At 50.1% G+C, this 23,568-nt stretch overlaps 1 protein-coding gene across 8 annotated transcripts in view; it reads right to left on the reverse strand.

The window, feature by feature from the left end:
* Nucleotides 1-23,568, reverse strand: part of SIL1 (SIL1 nucleotide exchange factor) — a 324,841-nt gene that overhangs the window by 8,105 nt on the left and 293,168 nt on the right. For 7 of the 8 annotated variants that reach the window (XM_064276819.1, XM_064276836.1, XM_064276845.1 and 4 more), the window contains 3 exons: nt 9,314-9,410; nt 8,651-8,815; nt 4,619-5,137 (listed from right to left, as the gene is read on the reverse strand). In XM_064276819.1, coding sequence (XP_064132889.1) covers nt 4,781-5,137; nt 8,651-8,815; nt 9,314-9,410 — 619 coding nt within the window. In that variant the 3' untranslated portion in view covers nt 4,619-4,780. Of the gene's footprint in view, nt 1-4,618; nt 5,138-8,650; nt 8,816-9,313; nt 9,411-23,568 lie in introns of those variants that run through there. The other variant, XM_064276851.1, reaches the window with a different exon arrangement.

A 23,568-nucleotide genomic window follows, 5' to 3' on the forward strand; every position in this document is an offset into this window, starting at 1 on the left:
CACTAATAGATAGTAGGTAAGTATTAACTTTGGTGAAGGAAAAGACATCACACAGTATAGGGGAAGTCAGCAGCACAATTTGACCAAGGCAAAGTCATAGAAGCTTCCTAGATACATCCAAACCCTTTGAGGGACCAGTTTACTGGGGCTGAGGGCTGTGGACCATGGTCTTGGGGGACATTTAGGTCAACTGGCCTAACGTAGTTCATAAACAAAATGTTCTACATCCTACTTCAGTGAGTAGTGTCTGGGATCTTAAAAGCTTGTGAACAGCTATCTAAAATACATCTTAGTCCCATCACATTCGGAGCTAAGGAGAATGAAGAAAACCAAATACACATGAACCACAGCCTCTACCAGCCTAAGCCCAGAAGAACTAGATGGTGCCTGGCTACCACCACTGACAGCTTTGACAGGGATCAAAATAGAGGGTCCCAGACAGAGCTGGGGGGAGAAAAACATAGAACAAAATACAAGTTCACAAAAAAAGACCAGGCTTACTGGTTTGACAGAGACTAGAGGAACCCCCCTGAGCTATGGCCCCGAGACATCCTGCTAACTCAGAACTGAAGCCACTCCTTAAGTCCACCTTTCAACTAAAGGCTTATAAAACAAACAGTAACACACATGAGGAACGTGTTCCTTAGTTAATCAAGTATACAACACCTGCCCAAAACCAGAAACAAGAAGGCAGGAGGGAACAGGAAACCTGGACGAATGGACACAGGGAACCCCAGAGTATAAAGGGAAAAGGGGGAGCATACTGACACACTGAGGGGATTGTAACCAATGCACAAAACAATTTGTGTATAAATTTTTGAATGAGAATCTAATTTGCACTGTAAACTTTCACCTAAAACACAAAATTTTTAAAAAAGAAAAAAAAATCTAAAGTCCTTACTACAACCTCCACAATCTCTCCCCTGGCTACCTCCCTGGCCTCATTGTTTAGTCTCCCCTTGACTCTGCTCCAGGCACACTGGCTTTCACTGCTTTTCTTGAAACACCACAGCTGTATTCCCACCTTAGGACCTTTGCTCTTGCTATTCCCTTGGCCAACAAAGCACTTCTCCACATAGCTCACTGCCTTCAGGCCTCTGTTCACATTCCACCTCCGCAGAGAGGCCTTCTCTGACCAACTGATCTACAACAGCAGCTCCTGACACTCTTTATCCCCTCACCTTGCTTTATTTTTCTTCATAGCTCTTGGCATTCATGGTCTGTGCCCCTGACCCCCTACCGGAGAGGAGAGCAGGGGTGTGTCCATTCTATTTACCACTTTGTGCTCTAGAGCAATGCCCAGCTCAGAGCAGTACTAAATCAGATTTGTGGAACAAATAATGAGCAGCAGCCAAGAGAATGCCTATAACTCTCCCCTTGTTCCCCACTCCACCAGGATGAGGACACACTTCTAGGCAAGACTGACCAGGTGCTGGAGGATCTGGCCCCACTAATCCCTCTAAGCTATACCTTCGGCCCCTTGGTCCTTCACCCCCTTCATTTCTTCCAGCTACGATAAATTTGTAGATTCTTCAAACGTATCACTCGCTCTCACCTCAGGCCTTCCTGGTATCTTCTTAGGACTGAAAACCTCTCCTCACCTCGCCTGGCCCATTCAAGCATCCTTCATGTCTCAGCTTGGCTATGATTGCTCTGGGAGGCCTCGCCTGACCTCCTCAACTAGGTCCGTCTGGGGCCTCTTCAGCTCCAGTGGCCCAAGCCACCCCCATCACAGCTCATGTCACACTGTAACTGCCTCCCCCAAGAGACCTGGGACCACCACCCTATTCCCCATCGCTATCATCCTCTCACATGGAGGACCTAGTACAGCCCAGTGGGAGAGCCAGGAACAAACAACCAGCCAGTGCCTACAGCATGTTGGCCAGTCACAGCTCCCATCCTAGTCCTCGCCATCAGGCTGAGAGCCCAGTGGCCCCACCATAGGACAGGGGTCGCAGTAAGAGAAAAGCAGCCTGTAGGCCCTGGTGGTAAGAGGTCACATCACCCAGTTCTGGTGATTACAGCTCCCACATCTCCCATTACCATTTCCTGCCTAACTTCCAGCCCAGGTTATACCCCTTCGCCATGGCCACAGCTCCCAGGATGGCACACAAAGGGCAGAGACAGGGTTCCTCCCAGATCTATGGACAGCAATCAGTGACAAAATGAGTGGTGAAACCAGAACCTACACCAAGCAGCCTGACCCCAAACCCCGAGCCATACTGCTGCCTGTCTCCTCAGAGGGTCTGCTTCAGGGCCGAGGACAGACCCAGAGAAGGCCAATGAGAACACAGGCTGCACACCAGAAGTTGGCCTGGGGTCTGAGCACAGCTTCACCATCCCTGATGCCCTCTCTCTGTGTATGACGACGAGGAGGAAGAAGGCAGGAGCCATCCCACCCAACCTGTGGGCTCAGCCTCTCTGCACTGGCCCAACCCTCCTCACCATAGCCCCCAGATGCTCTTTCCTTGGCTCCTACGGACCTCCCAAGAGCTTGTGGCCCAAAGGTCAAGGTTGGCCTGCTGCTCTGACCATTTTGTGCAGCACACCTGGGGCAGAGGACACTGGGGACCTCAGGTCTGTGCTCTGTTAGTATATCTCCTCCCATGGGGGCCCCTACCCACACCCAAGATAAGACCCTGGTGGTCACAGAGACCTCAAGGTCTCTGAGATCCCCGGCCTCCACCCGCAGGGTCCCACATTTTTGCCAGCCCTCACTGAACAGCTGCACCTGCTCCAGCTCAGTGCTTACCTCTGCAAGGATGAGACCCAGACCAGACTGGTTCCCAACCCCAACCCTCCTCTCTCCCGGAGTGTGCCCCATCCCAAGTCTCACCTTCCCCCTTTCTCAAATCCACCTGCAGAGCCTGCCGATACCATCTCTGAAGTGTCTCTTGACCATAACCTGAGCCAGGCCCTGCTCTGCCATGGCCACAGCTGCTCTGACCTCTGTCCCTGGCCCCAAGAGGTTTCGAGACTCCTACCCCACTGCCCATCAAATTAAACACTGTCCCCTTTTCAGCCGCACACTCAAGGCCTCCACAGCATGATCCAAACCCCAGCTCTGCCACCACAAGCTGCACGGCCTCAGACAGATCATTAAAGCTTTCTGAGCCATGATTTCTTCATTGTACATTATCTCCTTCAAAGGCTACTGAGGGGTTAAAAATAGAGGTAGTGAGGCAGTGGGTACTCAGGTCTGGTCCCCACTGTGCCCAAGCCCTCAAGGGCTTCCAACCCCGGGGAAATGTAAGCCTGGGGCTCCTGCTTCCCTCCAGTGAAGGGCTATGCGCAGTCCACAGGTCTGCTCCCAAGCCTCCTGGTGCTGTGCAGGAGGTGGGTAGGAGAGGGTCTGAGGCTAAGCAAAGGAGGCCACCACTTATCCCACATTTCTCTGGGCCTCAGTTTCCCCATCAGCTCAGTAAGGCTGGAATTTCTACATCCTAGGCCTAGAGGTGGAAACCCTGGTAGTGCACTGGTTAGGAGCTACGGCCGCTAACCAAAAGGTCAGCAGTTTGAATCCACCAGGTGCTCCTTGAAAACCCCATGGGGCAGTTCTGCTCTGTTGTATAGGGTCGCTAGGAGTTGGAATTCGACAGCGATGGGTTTGGTTTGGTTTTGGTTTAGGCCTGGAGGTAAGGAGATGAGACTACACCCCAGCTCTGGCTTTCCTGACTTCACCTCCTGGAGGCCGGGAGGGGCTGCCTGAGCCAGCAGGAGTGAGCCTCTGGTGCATTGGAAAGGCTGAAAAACAAACACACCAGAATCCAAATCAGGAAAGCCTGGAGCTGGGGTTGCCGTGGCAACCTGCAGCAGGCTCCCAGCCTGGCACTCAGCCTCTCTGGGGTGGGGGCCAGGACTTGCCAGACTCAGTTGCCCCCCGACCCCGAGGCTTCCTCCTCAGGCTTGGCCCAGCTCCAGCACAGACAGAGGCAAGGGGCAAGGACAGGGGTCCACTCCACGCTTACCCAGAGGCACCCTTGCCCTGTCAGATGGGCAGGGCAGGCCTGAGCTAGCCTAGGCTCCCAATGCCAGCTTTAGCAAGATCCCTCCTCTCCCAAAGTGAGGCCCACACCCAAGGGCTTCTAGGGTCTAGGATCTGTCACAGTGTCCTTTCTCCACTGAGGCCCTGTCTCCAATGGCTCCTGTGGCCATCAGCTGCCCATGCTTACGAGCATCTCTTGCGTGTGGGATGTCATTGAGCTCCCGCCACCGCCAGTGGCCTAGATGCTGTTACCTGGACACAGGGCAGAGAGGACAGTGAGAAGATGGCCCCACCTTCCCTTGTAGCCAGGGTGGGGGTCCCTGGTGTTGTGCTTTATGTGTACTTTCTCTCATGTAATGGCATTCCCCTTGACAGATGAGGAACAGGCTCAGAGAAGTTAAGTGACTTCCCAAAGTCACAGAGCTACTGGGTGTGAAGAGCTGGGTCCCAACCAGGGGCTCCCAACTCCTGAGCCCAGACCTCTCCCCTGGGGCCTGTTACTGGGGCCACCCTGGGCTGACCATCCAGCATGTCGCCCAATAGCTCAACTAACTACGGCTGGTGGTGGGGGGAGGGGGGGCATAGCCTGCACTGGCTAAGATACAGACACACAGAAGGCAGAGAGACAATGGCCCTCGTGTCTCCATTTAATGGCCAAGTTAGCACTGCCCAGATGATCCCCATGCCCTAGAGGGAAGTCTTCCCTCCTGCCTGATGTCCCACGGAGTTCCACCCAGCTGGTGTCTCTCAGCCTTGCTAGCAGAACCCCAGTCTGGTCTGGTGTGAGCGGGAGCTTCATCTCAGCCCCTGCAGGAAGCTGTTGATAGAGCCCAGTAGTTCCTGGAAGTAGCCCTCCTCCTCGCCATCCTGGAGCTCCAGTGCAGCCAGCGCCTGGTACTCTGCCTGCAGGCTGGCCAGCGTCCTGCTGAGCTGGGCGTCCTGACGGTAGTGGTCTCGGCAGGTGGCCAGGAGAGCGCCCAGAGTCTGCAGCACCTTTTCGCGGGCATCATGCTCAGGCAGTGCCAGGAGGCTGGCGGTGATCGCACACCAGCCCTGTTCCTGCAGGCCTGGCAGGAGGTGCACCTGGCGATACTGCTGCAGCTTCTCTGGGGAGGTCTCACGGGTCAGCTCAGCCTCCTCCTCGGCAAACATCTGCCGTCCGCACAGCCAGGCGCCAGGGAGGGGTTTGCGGAGAGAAGACAGAGAGCAGTCAGGGCACACAAAGCCAGCCCTGCCCGTCAGATGTGAACCCTGAGGCCCCACCCTTTCTCTATCCCCTTGGGCCTCAAAGGACCTACACAGAGAAGGGCAACTGGGTCCACGGTTCACACATGCTCACCCACCCATCCATATGTCCATCTGTCCATTCATCCATCCATCCACTCACCAAAAACAACTGAGCACTGTGCCAGGTGCTGGAGAAACCAAGTTAAAGACATTGTCTCTCAAGGAGCTCCAGGTCCAGCAGAAGAATAAAAGCAATTGAACAACCCAAGATAAACATAATCTAACAGTGCAGTGTGAGGTGGACAGTCTGCCTTCCTGTCCCTGCTCCACCACTGACAAGCTCAGTGACCTTGGTCTGGTCACTTAACCTCCCTAAAACTCACCCGGTATCATCATCTCTTAAACAGAGATAATGTAATCCCTTCAGAACTTCCGGGGGGCCTGAAGGAAATAATGAACGTGCCCCCTCCACCAACATTAGCACACTACCAAGTACCACATCATATACACCACACTGTTGTCACTGTCATCACCATCACCATCATCGACATCACTACTACTCCAAATTCACCTCCTCAGCTGCTATTAGTGGGGGGGGGGGTGCAAGGAGGGAACGTGTTATTTTCCCAAATCCTGAGGGCCAAAATGGGGAGTTGTCCAAATGGACAAGAGTGGAGGGCCATCCACACATAAGGAAAGCCACACAACAGGCCTGGGCCTGCCTCATGTTTGAGGAAGGGGAGGTTGTTTTGGAAAATGGAGTGTGAGCACCTGAAGACCAGGCTGGGGCCAGAATGTGCAGAGCCCTGGGTACCCCTCCAAGGGCCTGGGGAGCTGCAGGAGGTTTGAGCAGGGGCATCACGTGCTCGGCCATGTCTGGAATGTGCAGAAGCCCAGCCCCATCAGTACAATATGGTGGGAACCAATTCTTCCAGGCTGCCACACCTGAAACCTGACAAGCAACCAGCTTGTTTCAGTGTCAGGGGAGGCTATGCAGAGGTTAAAGAGGGGAGGGATTGCTCCACATGGCTGTACTGAGTGTACCTGCAGGAAAAAAAAAGGAATCCCTGCCCTAACCCCAGGGGAGTATGAGGGATGTGGAGGCCTAGGAAGGCAAGAAGGAGGTCCAGGAGAAGATCAGGGGCCATAGTGGATTGCTTGAAGAAGCCCCTGCAGCACAAAGCCTGGGCTTAGCACCTTGGGCATTGGCCTCAGACCCTTTGCAGCTTGGCATTTCTGATGATAATGGCTAAATCCCTTCCCTGGGACTCCAACGCCAGAGGGATTTGGTCCCTGCTTGCATTTGGTAGTGCCCCCTCTATGTGCCCTCACTCTATGCTCTGGTCACACTGACTCTCCCCTGAGCTTTTGCAGATACAGTCCCCACTTTGAGGAGCTCTTCCCATCCCACACCTGCCCTCCGCAGGTAACTCAGCCCACCCCTCAGACCTCAGCGCCCCCTGATCCACAGAAGACGTCAGGGCTCTTTCACAGGCCTTGGCTTACATACTCTGGGATGTCTCAGATAAGTGTGTGCCTGGAAGCACCAGGAGGGCAGGGGCCACAGACTATCTCCCCAGCACCTGGCACAGCATCAGGCAGACCAGACTCCCTATATGCTGTGGAAGGAGCACTGGCAGGCACGGTCACACTGTGCTCACGATCCAGGTGGGCATCCCACCTCTACAGGAGCCCCCAGGCTGCCAGGGCACACTCTCTCAGTAGAGGTCCTGCCACAGGCCAAGGGACAGAGACGGAAATGCCTGGGGCCTGACAACCACAGAAGGGGAGTCCAAGGTCCCTGCAATCTGAGAGGTGGATCCACACTCTCCACGCAGAGTCTGCGTTCAGCTGCTGTCCCCATACCAACCACGCCCTTGAGGTACATGCTGCCCAGGGGGCAGCCTGACCCATCTCCACCTTCTAGCAGCTCTGGGCCCACCCTGGTTTGGCTACTTCTTCATTCTTTCTTAGGAAATGCAAGAACAGAAAAGCCCTGGCTGCATCATGAGTACAGCCTGCAGTCTGTCCTAAAGCCCTCAGGCTAAGCTCCTCCACTGTCTTCCTTCCTGGAGGACGATGGCCCTCTGTGCTGTTTACACAGAGACCCCAGTTCCTCCTCCCCATCATGACAGCCCCCTAAGACTGTCAAGGTGGCTCCCAACTCTGGCTCACTACAGCAGCCTTGGGGAGACCACTTGGCGGGAGTGCTTGGTGATGCCAATGCCACGCCGCCTGTGACACCCACACTGGGCACCAGACACAAACCCAAGACATTAGAGGAAAAAGGTCAGTCTCTCCTGGGAAACGCCAGGCCAACACACATGTCCCTCCCCAGGCTTGCTGGCCCCTCCCAGGATGCCAACTGTGCCCAGGCTTCAGTAAGTGGATCTGAGCGCCACATGGCTGTCTGCTGTTCTGAGAACTGGATTTCTGCAGCTTGGACCAAGAGACAGACAGACACAGACTGAGAGACAAGACAGGCTGAGAGAGAGACAGAAGGGCAGAGAGCAAATGGCAGAGAGAGACAGACCTCTGCTCTGGGAGGGAAGGCTGGAGAGGAGGGGGAGTTCATAGTCGGGAAGGGTAGGAGGGGGCCTAGGCCTCCCACACTCAGTGCAGCCCCAGAGCCACCAGCCCAGCTCCACCAATCACCAGTCCACGGCTCTGTGGAGAGTGTGGCCCTAGAGAGGCAATGAGAAAGCCCTGCCAATGCTCTCTGCAGTAGCTGAATTCAGAATCCAGGCCCGGCTAGTTTTGTTCTTTCCTCCTTAATTAAGACACTTCTCAGGATTGCAAAGACTACAGTGGGATGGGCACTAAGTTCCTGCCAGCCAGCAGGCAACTGAGGTCCTTCAGGTTCTTGACGGCAGCTATTAGGAGCCCCGGCCTAGAGCCCGAGCTCCCAAAGAAGGCTCCTCCAGGCTCATAGAATCTTAAGAGTCAGCACCCTTCCAGCCCTGTCTCCTGGTCTCTGGGCTGCTGTGATGGCCTCCAGCCCTTAAGTGGCACCCAGGCTCAGCTGCCCCATCCTACCTGCTCTCACCACCCCACTTGCTGCTTCAGCCAAACCACCCTGCGTTTCAGTGAAGGCCCTGATGCTGGCTGTTTCTGGCCTTCAGTCGTGCTGACCCCTCCGCCTGAACATGTGGTCCTAACCACTGCCAGCACCAACCCCCCAACCTGGCCTGTCCGCCTCCTGACAGTCTTCAGGTTTCAGCCTGGTGGTCCCTCCCCACAGGACATCCTCCCTGATGTCTCAGGCACCTTGGGTTAGCACCTCCTCCAGCCCTGACCAGACATGTTTGCTCAGGAACACTCAGTTACAGGGACAGATAGATAGATGGATGGATGGAAGAGTCTTAGGAGGGGATGAGGGTCAAATGGCCAGAAGCAAACACAAAGTGAGGGGGGAGAGGGGCAGGCCTGGGCACTCACCTTCTCAGTGACCAGGTCGTAAAGCAGAGTGACCACACGCACGGCCAGAACCTCCATGCCCTTCTCCTGCACCAGGCTCCTCAGGACCTGCAGCCCCCCCAGCTTTAGAAACTGCTGCTGGGCATAGGGGAAGTGTCGCAGCAAGGAGCACAGTGCAAACAGGACCTGGGAGACACAGGTCGAGGGCCAGGTGAGGGGCCACACGGAGCTGGGCCTGCCCTAACGCCCAAAAAAGGCAGCTGGAGGTGCCCCAACGAACCCAGTGCAGCCTCCATTCCCCCTGGCCCCACCCAACATCCTCAGGTACAGCTACACCCCCGGGCAGCCCATCCGGCTCAGAGCCCAGCGCTGTGAGAGCCGGGAGGGACCCCATACACATTTGATGTCACCCAGTGGACAAAGGGTGAGAAATGGAGGCCCAGGATGGGAAGGCAGGGGTGGAGCCCGAGACTGCACACCTGCAGCTGAGCCCAGGCCCCAGACCCCTCACACACTGCTGCTGTGCTGCCTTAGCTGAGTCTAAGCACCAACCCACAGCACCTAGTAGGTGACCAGTCAGGCTCCCAGGGGTGACATGCACAGCCGCTGTGGAAACGGAGCCCTTCCTTTCAGGCTCCACAGGTTTGCTGGAGGCTGGGAGGGAGGTAGGGGGCAGAAACACACCTTCTTCTTTGTGGCGAGAGGCTGTTCAGTGGCCAAGATGACCAGCAGCTTTTGCAGGGCTCCTCCCTCAATGGCCTCCACTTGGACCCTTGGGTTGCTGGAGGAGGAAGCATAGGAAAGCGTGATCTTGCAGCTGCTCCCCAACGTGGGGGTACTCCACACACTGCCAGCCCAAGGGTCAGGTGGCTAGGGAGCGGACACCACACCAGCCATCCTGGGGATACAAAGGACACAAGGGAGGGTCCCACCCAAACAAGCTGGAACTCAGCTGGGGAAACAATGACCAGCTGGTGTGGAACCCTCTGGGTACAACAGCCCATGGCAAAGAAGACAGGACCAAGGGCCCCCCTGCCAGTCTCCGACTCTACAGCAGACAATGGGCTGGAGCTGATCTGGGAAGGCAAATCACCTCTACAATTATAAGATCCTCCCAACACCAAAGGGGCTTCTTCAGGGTCCTTCCTGTGGGAAGCTGTCCCTGACACACCCCAAACCAGTGTTGGCTGCTCCCTCTTCCAGGATCCCAGGCATGTACCACATTGGGGGCTATTATTAATGGGTCTGCCCCCTCGTTGGGCTAGGAGCTCCTCGAGGGCAGGGGCAGGGATCCTCTCCTCTCTGGGAAGAACAGACAGCACTTAGTAAACACTTGTGGGAGGAATGTAGGACGAAAGAGCAACGTCCAGGGAGCCTCAGCATACCTGAGCAGATCCTAAAACAGGATCTACCCATCTGTCTCCGTACCAGACTACCCACTTAGGAGTGGCTACTGTGTCTCTGTCTCCGTGTTCTCAGAGCTTGGCAGAGCCTGTGACGTAGCAGGGCTTCGGACAATAGGGAAGGAACCGATAAATGTGAAACCCGGTGCCGCTTCTGCCAACTCCTCTCCTATTCTGGGCAGGAGGAACAGTGACAAGATAAAAACAAACATTTCAGGCCCAGCCCTCCCAAAGGAAAGGATGGGGAGCCTAGAGGGAGTGACCTCCATTAGGGAAGGGAACATGGTTCAGAACCCAAGCAGGAAGCAAGTGACAAGCATAGTGACCCCACGTGCTCCCACCCTCAGGGAAGGTCAAGGATCCCTGAACACAGCAGCCCACCAAAGAGGTGGGGGAGGGGTGGTGGCATGCAAAACATCTATGGCCAGAAGCAAAGGGGAGGGGCCAGGCCAGAGGGGGAGGGCCCTTACATCAGACAGTGGTTGTCATACGCAGCCCAACAACCCATGAAGGGCATCGAAGTCCCCACCTGTCTCTGGCTGCCTTACCTTAGCAAGGCCACAAGCTCCCTGGAGACCCAAGAAATACCTGTTCCTTCTAACCTCAGCCTCGAAAGGATGCGCTCACAGCATCCTGGAGAGTGAGGCAGGTGTGGGGAAGCACAGAGAGACCACAGGGTGCAGGATTCTAGTTGGATACCCAGAAAAAGAGGAGACAGATAACAAGAGTGATGACACTCTGAGCTGCTGCCCACAGGAAAGGGCCTGGCACACAGTGTGCTCCATAAAAGCTGGCAGAATGGAATGGCAATGGCCTTGAGTCAGTCTATTCCAACCAGGGACTGACTACAAGGTTCAAAGCCCAGTTTCCCAGCTGTAAAATGGGAGGGTCCTTCATCCCTGTGCATCCAGAAGGAAGTGCAGGGGCTGCAGGCCTGGCCCACTGTCACTCCACCCTTATGTCTGAGGAGCAGTCTAGAGATGGGCTGGGCCCTGGGGAGGAGAGGCTGACAGCCCTCTGGTCAGGCAGGTGGGCGAGATGCAGGGTGGTGGAGGGGAGCTGGGAGCTCAGCCTCCCCTTGGCCTCTGCTCCAGCGACTTGAGGAAAAGCAGCTGCTTCATCAAAAAGTGAGCTAATTGGGGCTGTCTCTGCCATCATGTGCCTGAGGAACGCTCACTCGAGACAGGCAGGGTCTAGGAAAAGACAACGACCACGCTGAGAAATTCACACAGATGTCAAATGCTGCCTCCCAAAGAAGGAGGGCAGCGAAGCCTGGTGTCACATCTGCCTCAGGGAGCACCACCAAGGAGCCCCGTCACTCACGGCCTGTGGAGAGGCAGATAGAAGGCCCTCAGACACAGCACATGAAGCTCCATCCTTGCTTACAGATCTGCTGTGACTAAGGTCCAGAGGAGAGAAAATCACCCAGCCAACTCCAGAAGACCAGATCAGAGCCCTGGAACAGAGGGAGTACCCTGAGCATGCTGGGTCCAGGGACCTCCCCCAGGCCAGACCAGGCACATCCCAGGGCAGAACCCTGTCACAAACACAGGCAGTGTTGGGGGTGGGGGGGGAGGGCCTGCATATAGAAGCCTGGACTCTGCCCACTGGGGTCTCACCTGGTAGAAGCGGAGAAAAGATGCAAACCCCTAAGGAATCAAGCACAAACAATAAGAAAGAAAGAGGGGCAAAAGAGGAGGTACATACTGCACAGGCAAATCCCTGGGGCCTCTAGAGAAAGAATAAACTGATGGAGAGTAAAGAAAAGATGCCAAAGGCCTTTTAAAGACATGAGCAAGATGGTTTCCTGATACTTCTTGCCGATGGCTCTGGTGGCAGCCAGAGGGCCAGACAGCATTTTGGTCTAGAAAAGATCCAGAGGCAAGCCACCACCAAGCAGCTGTTCAGAGAAGCCCCAGAAGGCAGGACAGATCCTTGGGGAAGTTAAGCACCTGCTCTCTGGCCCCCAACTGATCAAGATATGACCCATACATCTGAAACAGACCACACTACAAGTAGAGGGTCAGAGAAAAAGAGGAAGACCCTCAACAAGATGGATTGACACAGTGGCTGCAACGATGGGCTCAAACATAGCAATGATTGTGACGATGGCGCAGGCCTGGGCAGTGTTTCGTTCTGTTGTACAAAGAGTCACTGTAAGTCAGGATGGACTCAACAGCACCTAACGACAACATAAAACTCTAATGACAGGTTTCAGAGTGAGTGAGTGAGTGCATGAATGAATGAATGGCTGTATAACTTTACACCACACCAGAGACGGCTCTGAGCCTAAGGTCTCTCGGGGTTCAGAGAAAGAAGAGGGAAGTCTGGGCCGCAAGAGCTGGGAGAACTGCATGGGAGAGGTGAGCCCTGGAGTACAGGTGAGGGGAACAATCCATGAACAGAAGGAATGGCAGGTACTCTAAGAACAGCACGAGCTTGTGCGGAGAGGCAAGGAGAGCACTCCTCAGGAGGTTGCCCTGAGTGTTGTAGAAACTGAGGTTGAGAAGTGCAGGTCTCAGGACAGGTCAGGAGGCCAGGCTGGTCGTGTGCCAAGTAGGTCTGCTGGCATGGACTGAGGAGGGGCAGCGCAGGATCCAGACCCTGCCCAGCCAGCAGACAGGCTGTTCTAAGTGTGGAGTCAGAAACAAGAGCTGCAGGGTACCCGGACACCAGAGAGGGTCCAGCAGCAGGGCCATAACCCAGAAGATGAGCAGGACACTGCAAGCCAGGCATAGCCCCCTCCAGTTCTGCTCTGCTCTGGCTATGTGGTGTGTCCCTGTTCTCTGCCCAGGGTCCCTTCTTCCCTACCTTCCCGCATTGACATCCTTTTCCTTCCTTCCTTTGAGAAACTGCTCCCTCTCCCTCTCCTTGTGATCCAGTGTACTGAGCCCAATGCCCTAAGCCACAGGGCTGGCCCCTCAAAGCCTTTTCATTTCCTGCACTGGAACCAGGATAGAGAGAAACTCTCTTCTCCAGGAGGTAGATAGATGTAAGCCAGGAGCAGGCTACAGCCATGCCAGTAGCAGCTCATTCCTGCTCCACCCACCCTCCCTCCCTCAGGCTCACTACTGCCCCACCCACCTTCCCTCCCTCCCTCAGGCTAACTTCCCCACTCATCCCCATGAAGTAAAGTCCATTTAGAGTAGGAGAGAATAGAGCTCAAACTAAGTACACAAGAGAGAAAAGGGAGAGAGCCTGATGACCTTTTTTAAGTTGTTGAGGCCAATTTCCTAAGTCCCTGCAGGACCTAGGTGGGTGGAGGAGGACTGGGGGCCAAGCATGGGCCTGTGGCAGAGCTCGGCTGGACAGCCCTGTGCCCACGCCCTGCCTGGCCTTTTCTCACTACCAGTTTAAAGAGGGCACCCATACTCATTCGGGGCCCTGCCCCAAGGCTCTCGTGGGTTCAGGGGCTCCTCAGACATCCAGCCCCCGTGAAACGCTCCTCTGAATGCTGGCCCTTTAATGCTGCCCAGTCAGAGGCTGAGGACACACAGCCCAGGGAGGGTGGCAAAAACCCAGACTGCGATTCTAATGCCCCCCAGTATGTCATGTAGGGGCGCAGAGCCAGGAGTCTCCAAGCAGTCCTGCCCTCGCTGGCGCCTTCAGTAGACTCTGACCTGCTCCGAGAAACAGACCCTCTCTCCCAAGGCAGCTCAGCCTTGGGCTCTGGAGGCTCTCCACTGTGTGGTTATGGAGGGAAACGACCAAAAGAGCTCAGATGAGGCCTAGGGGAGGAGCAAAGCGAGGTAAGGAGGACCCTTGGCGGAAATCCTGTGAACAATGGCTGACGACCTTGGGCAAGTGCCTTCTCGTCAGTCTCCCCACCTGTGAGGCTGAGCTAAAAAAAAAAACCCTATGATAAGGAGAGAAGAGCTAATGAATGTCAAAATGCTGGCCATTGGGTTGTGGCTGCAAGATAATTACAGTGGGTTTCCCACACAAAGAGGCCAGACCACATCCTTTAGAACACAACTTTATTCAGCCTCGAGATGCTAGCTCCATCCCCCTCTCACCCTGTAGACTCTGGGCCAGAGCTGCAGGCCTGAGGTGGGGGGCAGTCTCGCTTACTGCTAAGTGGGTGCCCTGACAGTTGGGGATTTGAGTGGGTTAAAAGGGCAGGGACCTGGTATGCCTCCCTGCGACATCAGTGGAGCTGGTGTGCTCAAAGTCAACAGAAGGATATTAAGGATGGAGCTCGCCTCTGACTCGATAAATGAGAATAAACCTTGTTCAGGGCTAAGCTGGCTGGACTGAATAAATACCATTAGCACTTGGATTACTGGGATATTCACAATCAGCAGGCAAGTCAGCTGTCTGTGTGCAGAGGGACTGCAGCAGCTGCTACTTTGTAAATCTTGGGGGGGGGGCGCGCAGAGGGACTACAGAAATGGAAGTGATTGCATTTGCAGAAACCAAACAGTTTGGGTCAGGGTGGCAGCGATGTGGGCAATCTGCCAAGGGCCAGAGGTCATACTTTAGCTAACTAAAGCTGAGCAAGTGAGGGGTGGGGGAGAAATGAGCTGATCTCAGGGTGAGCAGCCAAGCTGGCAAGGGCCCCATGAGAACACTGCCCATTGCAGATCCAGGACCTGCCCTTCTCTATCCCTGGCACCCTGAGGGGCCCAGCATGAAATGAAAACGCAGGGCCCTCATTCAAAAACTGTCAGAATTTCAAGATGGTGAGGGAAGGGCATTAAACCCAGCATGGGGCCCTTCTGGGTGCAGGGTCCTGTCTGACTGCACAGCTCATGCAGGCTACTGGCACCAAGAATGTGTGCAAAGCCTCGGAATGTGCACAGAAACTCTGATGGGGTGAACTGAAACAACATGGGTGAAAAGGGAGAGTGAATCAGGGGAAAAGGAGAAAACCTAGAAAAGGCAGAGCTCTGGGGTGGGGAACAAGGATTAGGGTGACTGGTTATATGTGGGACATGGAAATGTTAAGGTGAAACCCCAGAAGCAAAGCCTGTGTCCTGTGATCCTGGACCTAGGCTTGTCCCATGACAATGAGGGCAGAGTACAGTCTGTGCTCTCTCCTGAGTCCTCACAATACTTCTAAGACAGACAATTTTTTTTTTTTTATTCTCTTAATAACAGAGAATGGAGAAAACTCTGCTGTTGTCTTCTGAAATGCCCTTGAGAAGATGCTGTGCAGGTGGGGGAAGAGAGCCCAGGGGCAGCTGTGGTCAGGCTTAACCACTACGGTCCTGCCTGGTGAAGCTGTGCATGTTTACCATCTTGCCCAGAAAGAGTCCTTCTCTGGTGGCCCCACCTTTTCTGCATCCTAGCCTGTGGTTTTGATCATCTGTGATACACAAGGATTTACAGAATGTGTAATTGTAAAATAGGTAGGTTCAACAGAGATCTACCTTAGCCTACCACCTAGGAATTAATGTGGTTAGGAAATCAATCAATCAATCCATCGAGATACGGACGATTACCAACTTGAATAAGAATGGTAAAGGTTCACGGAAAAAATAAACGCCACATACCTTCCGCATGAAGTGAAGCCTCCAAGAGAAACAAAACATCTGGCCTAATGTAAGCGTGGTGGCAACTACACTGGGCCCTTCAAGAATTCCATCTGGATACCAGGGGAAAGTGAGGTATCATTTCACCCATTCATATACGGACTCCAATCAGAAGCCAATCATGCAAGCAAACATGGGGAACTCACAGTTCACCAAATCACAAGGCTCACTCCAGGGCCTCTTTCCAGCCCCACCTGTGTGGTGACATCTGCCCACTTCTGGAGAGATAAGGAGGCCCTCAGAGGGAATCTTCCTGACAGACATCTGCTGGCTCTCAAACTTAACTGTATCACAGTCACCAGGGACTTTTCTTTTTTTTTTTAATCATTTCAGACTGGGCACTTAAAAATAATCACAGAAAAGTAATTATACGGAAAAATAACTTCAAGAAGTTTGTAAGAATAGTAAGAACTCCCACAGACATTCACCAATTGTTAACATTTTTACCACATTTGCGTTTTCATTTTCTCACTCTAGATAACTGCAAGGCCAACGATTTCTTCACTGTAAATACCTTTTTTCACCAACATAAACAGCAACTGTATATGTGGACCTTGCCAGATGGAATACACAGGAATCAAATCGACTACACCTGTGGAAAGAGATGATGGAAAAGCTGAATATCATTATTCAGGACAAGGCCAGGAACAGCCCATCCATTGCTCATATGCAAATTCAAGTTGAAACTGAAGAAAATTAGAACAGGTCCACAAAAGGCAATGTACGACCTTGGGTGTATTCCACCTGAATTTAGGGACCATCTCAAGATTAGATTTGGTGTGTTGAACACTAAGACCAGACAAGCTGTGAAGTGACATCAAGGACATCATCCATGAAGAAAGCAAGAGGTCATTAAAATGGATGTCAGAAGAGACTCTGAAACTTACTCTTGAACATTGAATAGCTCAAGAAAAAGGAAGAAATGATGAAGTAAAAGGGCTGAACAAAAGATTTCGAAGGGTAGCTCGAGAAGACAAAATATAATAATGACATGTATAAAGACCTGGAGATAGAAAACCAAAAGGGGAGAACACACTCAGCATTTCTCAAGCTGAAAGAGATGAAAAAAAAATTCAAGCCTTAAGTTGCAATACTGAAGGATTCTACGGGGAAAATATTAAACGACGCAGGAAGCATCAAAAGAAGATGGATGGAATACATAGAGTCACTATACCAAAAAGAATTGGTCGACGTTCAACCATTTCAGGAGGTAACATAGGGTCAGGAACCAATGGTACTGAAGGAAGAAGTCCAGGCTGCACTGAAGGCACTAGCAAAAAACAAGACTCCAGGAATTGACAGAATACCAACCGAGAAGTTTCAACAAACAGAGCGCTGGAAGTGCTCACTCATCTATGCCAAGAAATTTGGAAGACAGCTACCGGGCCAAGCCACTGGAAGAGATCCATATTTATGCCTATTCCAAAGAAAGGTGATCCAACCGAATGTAGAAATTATCAAACAATATCATTAATATCACATTCAAGTAAAATTTTGCTGAAGATCAGTCAAAAGCAGCTGCAGCAGTATATCAACAGGGAACTATCAGAAATTCAAGCCAGACTCAGAAGAAGACATGGAACAATTGATATCACTGCTGACGCCAGGTAGATCTTGGCTGAAAGTGGAGAAAACCAGAAAGATGTTTACCTGTGTTTTATTGACTACGCACAGGTATTCAACTGTGTGGATCATAACATTGTGAAGAATGGGAATTCCAGAACACTTAACTGTGCTCATGAGGAACCTGTACATAGATCAGGAGACAGTCATTCAAACAGAGCAAGGGGATACTGCGTGGTTTAAAGTCAGGAAAGGTATGCATCAGAGTTGTGTCCTTTCACCATAGCTATTCAATCCGTATGCTGAGCAAGTAATCCAAGAAGCTGTATACAAAGAACAGGGCATTGGGACTGGAGGAAGACTCATTAACAACCTGCGTCATACAGATGACACTACTTTGCTTGGTGAATGTGAAGAGGACTTGAAGCACTTACTATGAAGATCAAAGACCACAGCCTTCAGTATGGATTACGCCTCAACACAAAGAAAACAAAAATTCTCACAACTGGACCATAAGAAAATCATGATAAACAGGGAAAATCCTGAAGTTGTTAAGGATTTCATTTTACTTGGATCCACTCTCAATGCCCATGGAGGCAGCAGTCAAGAAATCAAAAGATGCATTGCACGGGACAAATCTGCTGCAAAAGACCTCTTTAAAGTGTTGAAAAGCAAAGATGTCACCTTGAAGACTAAGGTGCGCCTGACCCAAGCCATGGTGTTTTCAATTGCCTCACATGCATGCGAAAGCTGAACAATGACAGAAGAATTGACACCTTTGAATTGTGGCATTGGTGAAGAATACTGAATATACCATGGACTGCCAAAAGAAAGAACAAATATGTCTTTAAAGAAGTATAACCAGAATGCTCCTTAGAGGCAAAGATGGTGAGACGGTGTCTCACATACTTTGGGCATGTTACCCAGGAGGGATCAGTCCCTGGAGAAGGCCATCATGCTTGGTAAAGTAGAGGGTCAAGAGGAAGATCCTCAACAAGATGGATTGACACAGCGGCTGCAACAACGTGCTCAGGCATGACAACAATTGTGAGGTGGTTCGGGACCAGGGCAGTGTTTCATTCTTTTGTACAAAGGGTCACTATTAGTCAGAACCGACTCGATGCCACCTAACAACAACAACATATAACTACACATTATCTTCTTTTCTGAAACATTTGAGAGTAAGCTGTGGATATGATGCCCTTTACCTCTAAATGCATCAAGGTATATTTCCTAAGAATATAACCACAATACAATTATCAAAATCAGGAAACTCTGACACATCTGTAGATGGTCCAATTTTGCCAACTGTCCAAATAATAGCCTTTTTAGAAAAATAATTTTGGTCCAGGACCACACCATGCATTTAGTAGCGTGTCTCTTTAGTTTCCTTTAATCTGGAAAACTTCCTTAGCCTATCTTTGTCTTTCAAGACATTGACATTTTTCAAAAGCAAGGACAGTTGTGTTGTAGAATGTCCCTCACTTTGGATTTGACTGATGTTTCTCATGATTAGATTGAGGTCATGCATTTTGGCAGGAATGACGTAAACTCGATGTTGTGCCATTCTCAGTGCACCTTATCAGGAGTCATATGATGTCAGTTAGCCCCATGGCTGGTCATGTTCACTTTGATTACTTGGTTACAGTGGTATCTGCCAGATTTTTCCACTGTAAAGATACTACTTGTCCTTTGAAATTATAAATGTTTTGTGGAGAGAGGCTTTGAGATTATGAATACATCCTATTCCTCATCAAACTTTCTCCTGCTAGTTTTAGCATTCATTGCCAATTCTTGCTTAAATTATTACCATGATATTTGTCAAATGACCTTCTAATTCCATCATTCCTTCCATATTAATTTTTAGAGGTCTAACTGAAGAGATTTTCCTTCTTCCCCATCTATTTATTCATTCATTTATTATTTATCAATATGGACTCATGGATTCTCATTTAATCTACGGGTTATAAGCTATTTTCATCATTATTTATTTTGATACTCAAAGTATCCCGATTTAACCATCAGAGAGCCTTTTCATGCTGGCTTCTGTGTCTTTCTGACGTATTTCCATCATTCTTTGAGTACTTCCTTATTTTCTGGCACAAGATGTTCTTGTACAAGATCTTGTACTTTTCCTGTCCCAGCCCTGGATTCAGCCACTTCTCCAAGGAGTACCTGGGCACTTTATTAAAATACTAATTCACAACCCTACTCTATACGTACTAAATCAGAATCTCAAGAGGACAGGGCTCAAAAATCTGATTCTTCATAAATGAATACCCCACATGATTCTAACCAGTCAGCCAGTCACTGTTCTGAGGACCAGCACCTGGGGTAACTAGACCCGACACCCAACCTTTTATCCAGTACAGCATCCCTGACAGTCATCTGCATAGTCCTTGAAAAAACTAGCCTTATGCTAGTTTTATTAAACTATGTCCAACTGCTGGAAAAACATCTTCTGATACTGAGCTGAAATCTGCTGCTTTCCTGAAATGTATACCCTTTGATCCCATGTCTACCCTCTCAACGTAGAGAGGGTCCTGCCCCAACAAGCCAGCCCTTCTGAAGGCTAGGAGCAGCCAACTGCCCAGATAGAGCTACCCTCTCATAATCTGGCATCACGGAACCCTGACAGTCATTCTTTTCAAGAAGACTTGAGGGGACATTTTTGGTTTAAGGTTTAAAGATTATCTCAGGACAATAGTTTTGAGGGTTTGTCCAGCCTCCATGGCTTCTGAAAAATCCGATTTCATGAGATTTTGAAATTCTGTTCTGTATGTTCTCCCTTTTGATCATGATTCTTCTATAGAATCTTTGATCAAAATGTTCAGTAATGGTAGGCAGGCACCATCCAATTCTTCTGGTCTCATGGCAAAGGGGGCAGTTGTTCATGGGGCAATTAACCACATATTCCGTATCCTCCTATTCCTGACTCTCCTTCTTCCTCTATTGCTCCAAGCAAATATAGACCAACTGGTGTACCTTGGAGGGCCACCTGCAACCTTTTAAGACCCCAGGTACTATGCAACATCCTATAGTCATTCTTCACGCCACTCTTAAAATCCTTTGTCTTCCTGACAACTCCATGCACTAATGAATGCCTGCAGAGGTGGCGCCCAAACCTACCAGCAAGGCTCCAGCATGGCCAACTCCTCCAGAGTCTGGTGGGTGCAGTCTCCTGTGTACCAGGCCAACTCTGTGCTTAATGCCTCAGACTATCTCTAAGCGTCACAGAACTGACACTGGACCTGCTGAAGTTAAGCCACTGGAAGCTATTCACACATTCCTCTGACGAGCCAGGGGTTCCCCAACCTGGCCCTGCACAAAAGTGTAGGGTTTCCTATTTATTCTTATTAAAGAATAGATATTAAGTGTCACCAGGCAAAAAGCAAGTTACAAACAGTATGGGTGATATGACACCATGTATTTGTTTCAGGGTGGTGAGATTTTCTTTTTTAAAAAACAACGAATACAGATTACCTTAAAATTTAAAATTTAATAGCAACAAAATAAAAAATGTCAGATTCAGGGAATACAACAGAAAACCCCTGAGGGAGCAGGAGAACAGTGGGATGCAGACCACAAATTTTCATAAAAAGACCGGACTTAATGGTCTGACTGAGACTAGAAAGACCCCAGTGATCATGGCCCCCAGACCTTCCGTTGGCCCACGACAGGAACCATTCCCAAAGCCAACTTGTCAGACACGGATTGGATTGGACAATGAGTTGGAGAGGGATGTTGGTGAGGTGTGAGCTACTTGGTTCAGGTGGATACTTTAGACTATGTTGGCATCTCCTGCCTGGAGGGGAGATGGGAGGGTAGAGGGAGTTAGAAGCTGCCAAAATAGTCACGAAAAGAGAGAGTGGAAGGAGGGAGCAGGCTGTCTCATTGGGGTGGGGGGGAGAGTAATTGGGAATATGTAGCAAGGTGTATATAAGTTTTTATGCGAGAGACTAACTTGATTTGTAAACTTTCACTTAAAGCACAACAAAAATTATTAAAAAAAAAAAGTCAGATTGCTACCTGGGCCCTTCATCCTAGTCTGTCACTATTCTTTTGGATCCTCATTTGTCACGTATCCAACACACTCATTCCTGATCTGTGTCATCTGCCCCCATGTCCTCACGTAAGAACTAGAATCCACGTTGGTATTCTGACAGTCTGACATGGAACCCTTTGGCACATCACTACCCTGAAGACTCTGTTGACACTGTGAACCCTTTATAAACAAACACTCATCAGATCTGACTGTTCAAGAAGCTATAAACCCTCATGCCTTTATCATAATTTCTCTACCTGACCCATTAGGTTATCATAAGATTCTGTCAGACACTTTCCTGAAATGCAGACTCCTTCTGTGTCTGTAACATGGGCCTGATCTCCCAGGCTGCCTTTTCTCTTTCTGGAAAAAGGAAATTAGAGTAGGGAAGGAGCATAAACGAGTTTTCTGGGGTGCTGACAGAATTCTATTTCTTGACCTAAGTGGTGGTTATGTGGATGTGTTCATTTTTAATTATTCATCAAGTGGTACCCTAAGATTCATATACTTTTCTATACATCTAGAAGAAAAAAAAGAGGATGCAAAGTAAGAAGGAAGGAAAATGAGAAGAAAGGAAAGAAAGAATTAAGTTAATCTGGCAAGACCTGTTCTTACGGAACCCATGCTAGTTCCAAAAGATCATCTGTTCTCTTTAGACACGTTCACAAATCACAAGTCTCAAAAACTTGCGCTGTCATCTTGAAAACCAAAATAGTCACCCATCCTGTCTTCTTGTCCCTCTCTTAACCCCCAAGATGCCACAAAGATTCTCTCTCACTCTCTCACGCACACACACACAGGTCTCATGATGATGTCCATAAGTTTTCATCTGACATTTGATTTTTCAGACTCTAATTTGGACAGGCTAGATTGCTCTTTTACTTCTTCCAACACTCTTGAGGTCAAGTTCTTCTTAACCATGTTTGTTTTACTCCTTCTGACAGAAAGGCTACTCTCCTTGAAAGATAAGTCAGAGAAAAAACATAAATAGAAGAGAAAACTGAGATGCCCTTTCTATCATTTGCTACACTGAATCATCTGACAGAAGCAGGTGGCCTAAGCCTTGCCTGCCATTTCTCTCACTCTGAACACTAACTGCTCAAGTCCTTTGATTGCTCTCAGCATCTCCCAGGTCTTACCCATCTAGTATTCCTGACAGTGTTCTCAGAGGTTTACACCTTTCTTCTCTATTTGTTCTTGGTTATAGGCTCTTTTTTTCACGTCTTAGACAAAATTTCAACTCTAACTGCTCCCCACGCAGCTATGTTCATCCCTTTAGGTGTCTCCTTTCTTGTTCCTTACAGTAATCTACTTTTGACTGTGTTAAGCACATTTCATTTTCTCAGATTATGAACCAGCTTCCCTCTAGAAACTCTTGCCCAGCATTCACATCTCCTTTTCCCTGGACCTTCTGAAAACTCAGAGTCTGAGAGCTGTGCATTCTCCTTGGCTTCCGCAAACATGGTCACTTTCTGCCAGGGTTCCCAACACTTTCACTTCAAACAAATCCTTCCTGTTGCTTAGAATATAATTTGCAAGGTCCTTTTCGTTATTGCTTCCCTAACCTCCCGAGAGATGAAACTGTCAGAAAAGTGAATTAAGAATTAATGCAAGTCAAGAATTCATCGTTTTTTTTTTTGTAGAAGGAGATTTCTAGTTGGTCAGATACGTAAAGATCTATAGCACCATACCAGCTTGCTTCTGCACCAGTTTTATAATCTCAATTCAGAAAGCCTCTTCCACATTGAGGGTGAACAGATAACACCTTACCACAGGCGATTTTTTCTTGAGATTGGGTGGGTTAAGTGCCAATGATCGGAACTTTTTTTCTACCAAGAAATCCAAACTCAGTATCAAAGTAATAAGAGCTGTTCTGGAGTCAAAGAGACCTGGGTTCAAAGCCTAGTTCTACTGTTTTCAAGCTATGTGACTACAATAAGTTACTAATCCTCTTTGGACCTCAGTTTCTTCATCTGTAAAATGGGGATTAATGATAACATTTATCTCATGGGATTGCTGTAGGATGAAATACGATAACATATATAAAGAGATTAGCACAGTTCCTGACAAATACCAAGCATTCAAATAACAGTTTTGTTATACTGTACCATTTAATAAAAATTGTCATTTTTATTTTACTTCTAAGACAGACAGAATGCCAGGGCTTCCAGGTTCCTCAGAAGGTAGTTCCTCCCTCTTTCTACCTTGAGAGGCTCCATCTCATGCAGCCCTAATCTAACCTGGAGAGGGGGAACAACTTGTCCTTTGCACTAGAAGAATGGGGGGGGGCATGGGACTGTCCAGGCCATCTGATAGGGGAGCCCAGGAATGGGGGAAAGAGTGAACAGCAGTACTCATACCATCCTCACAGCACAGCAGAAAACACCCCTCAGT

The sequence above is a fragment of the Loxodonta africana genome, chromosome 2, assembly GCF_030014295.1.
Source record: "Loxodonta africana isolate mLoxAfr1 chromosome 2, mLoxAfr1.hap2, whole genome shotgun sequence".
NCBI classification, from domain to species: Eukaryota; Metazoa; Chordata; class Mammalia; order Proboscidea; family Elephantidae; genus Loxodonta; species Loxodonta africana.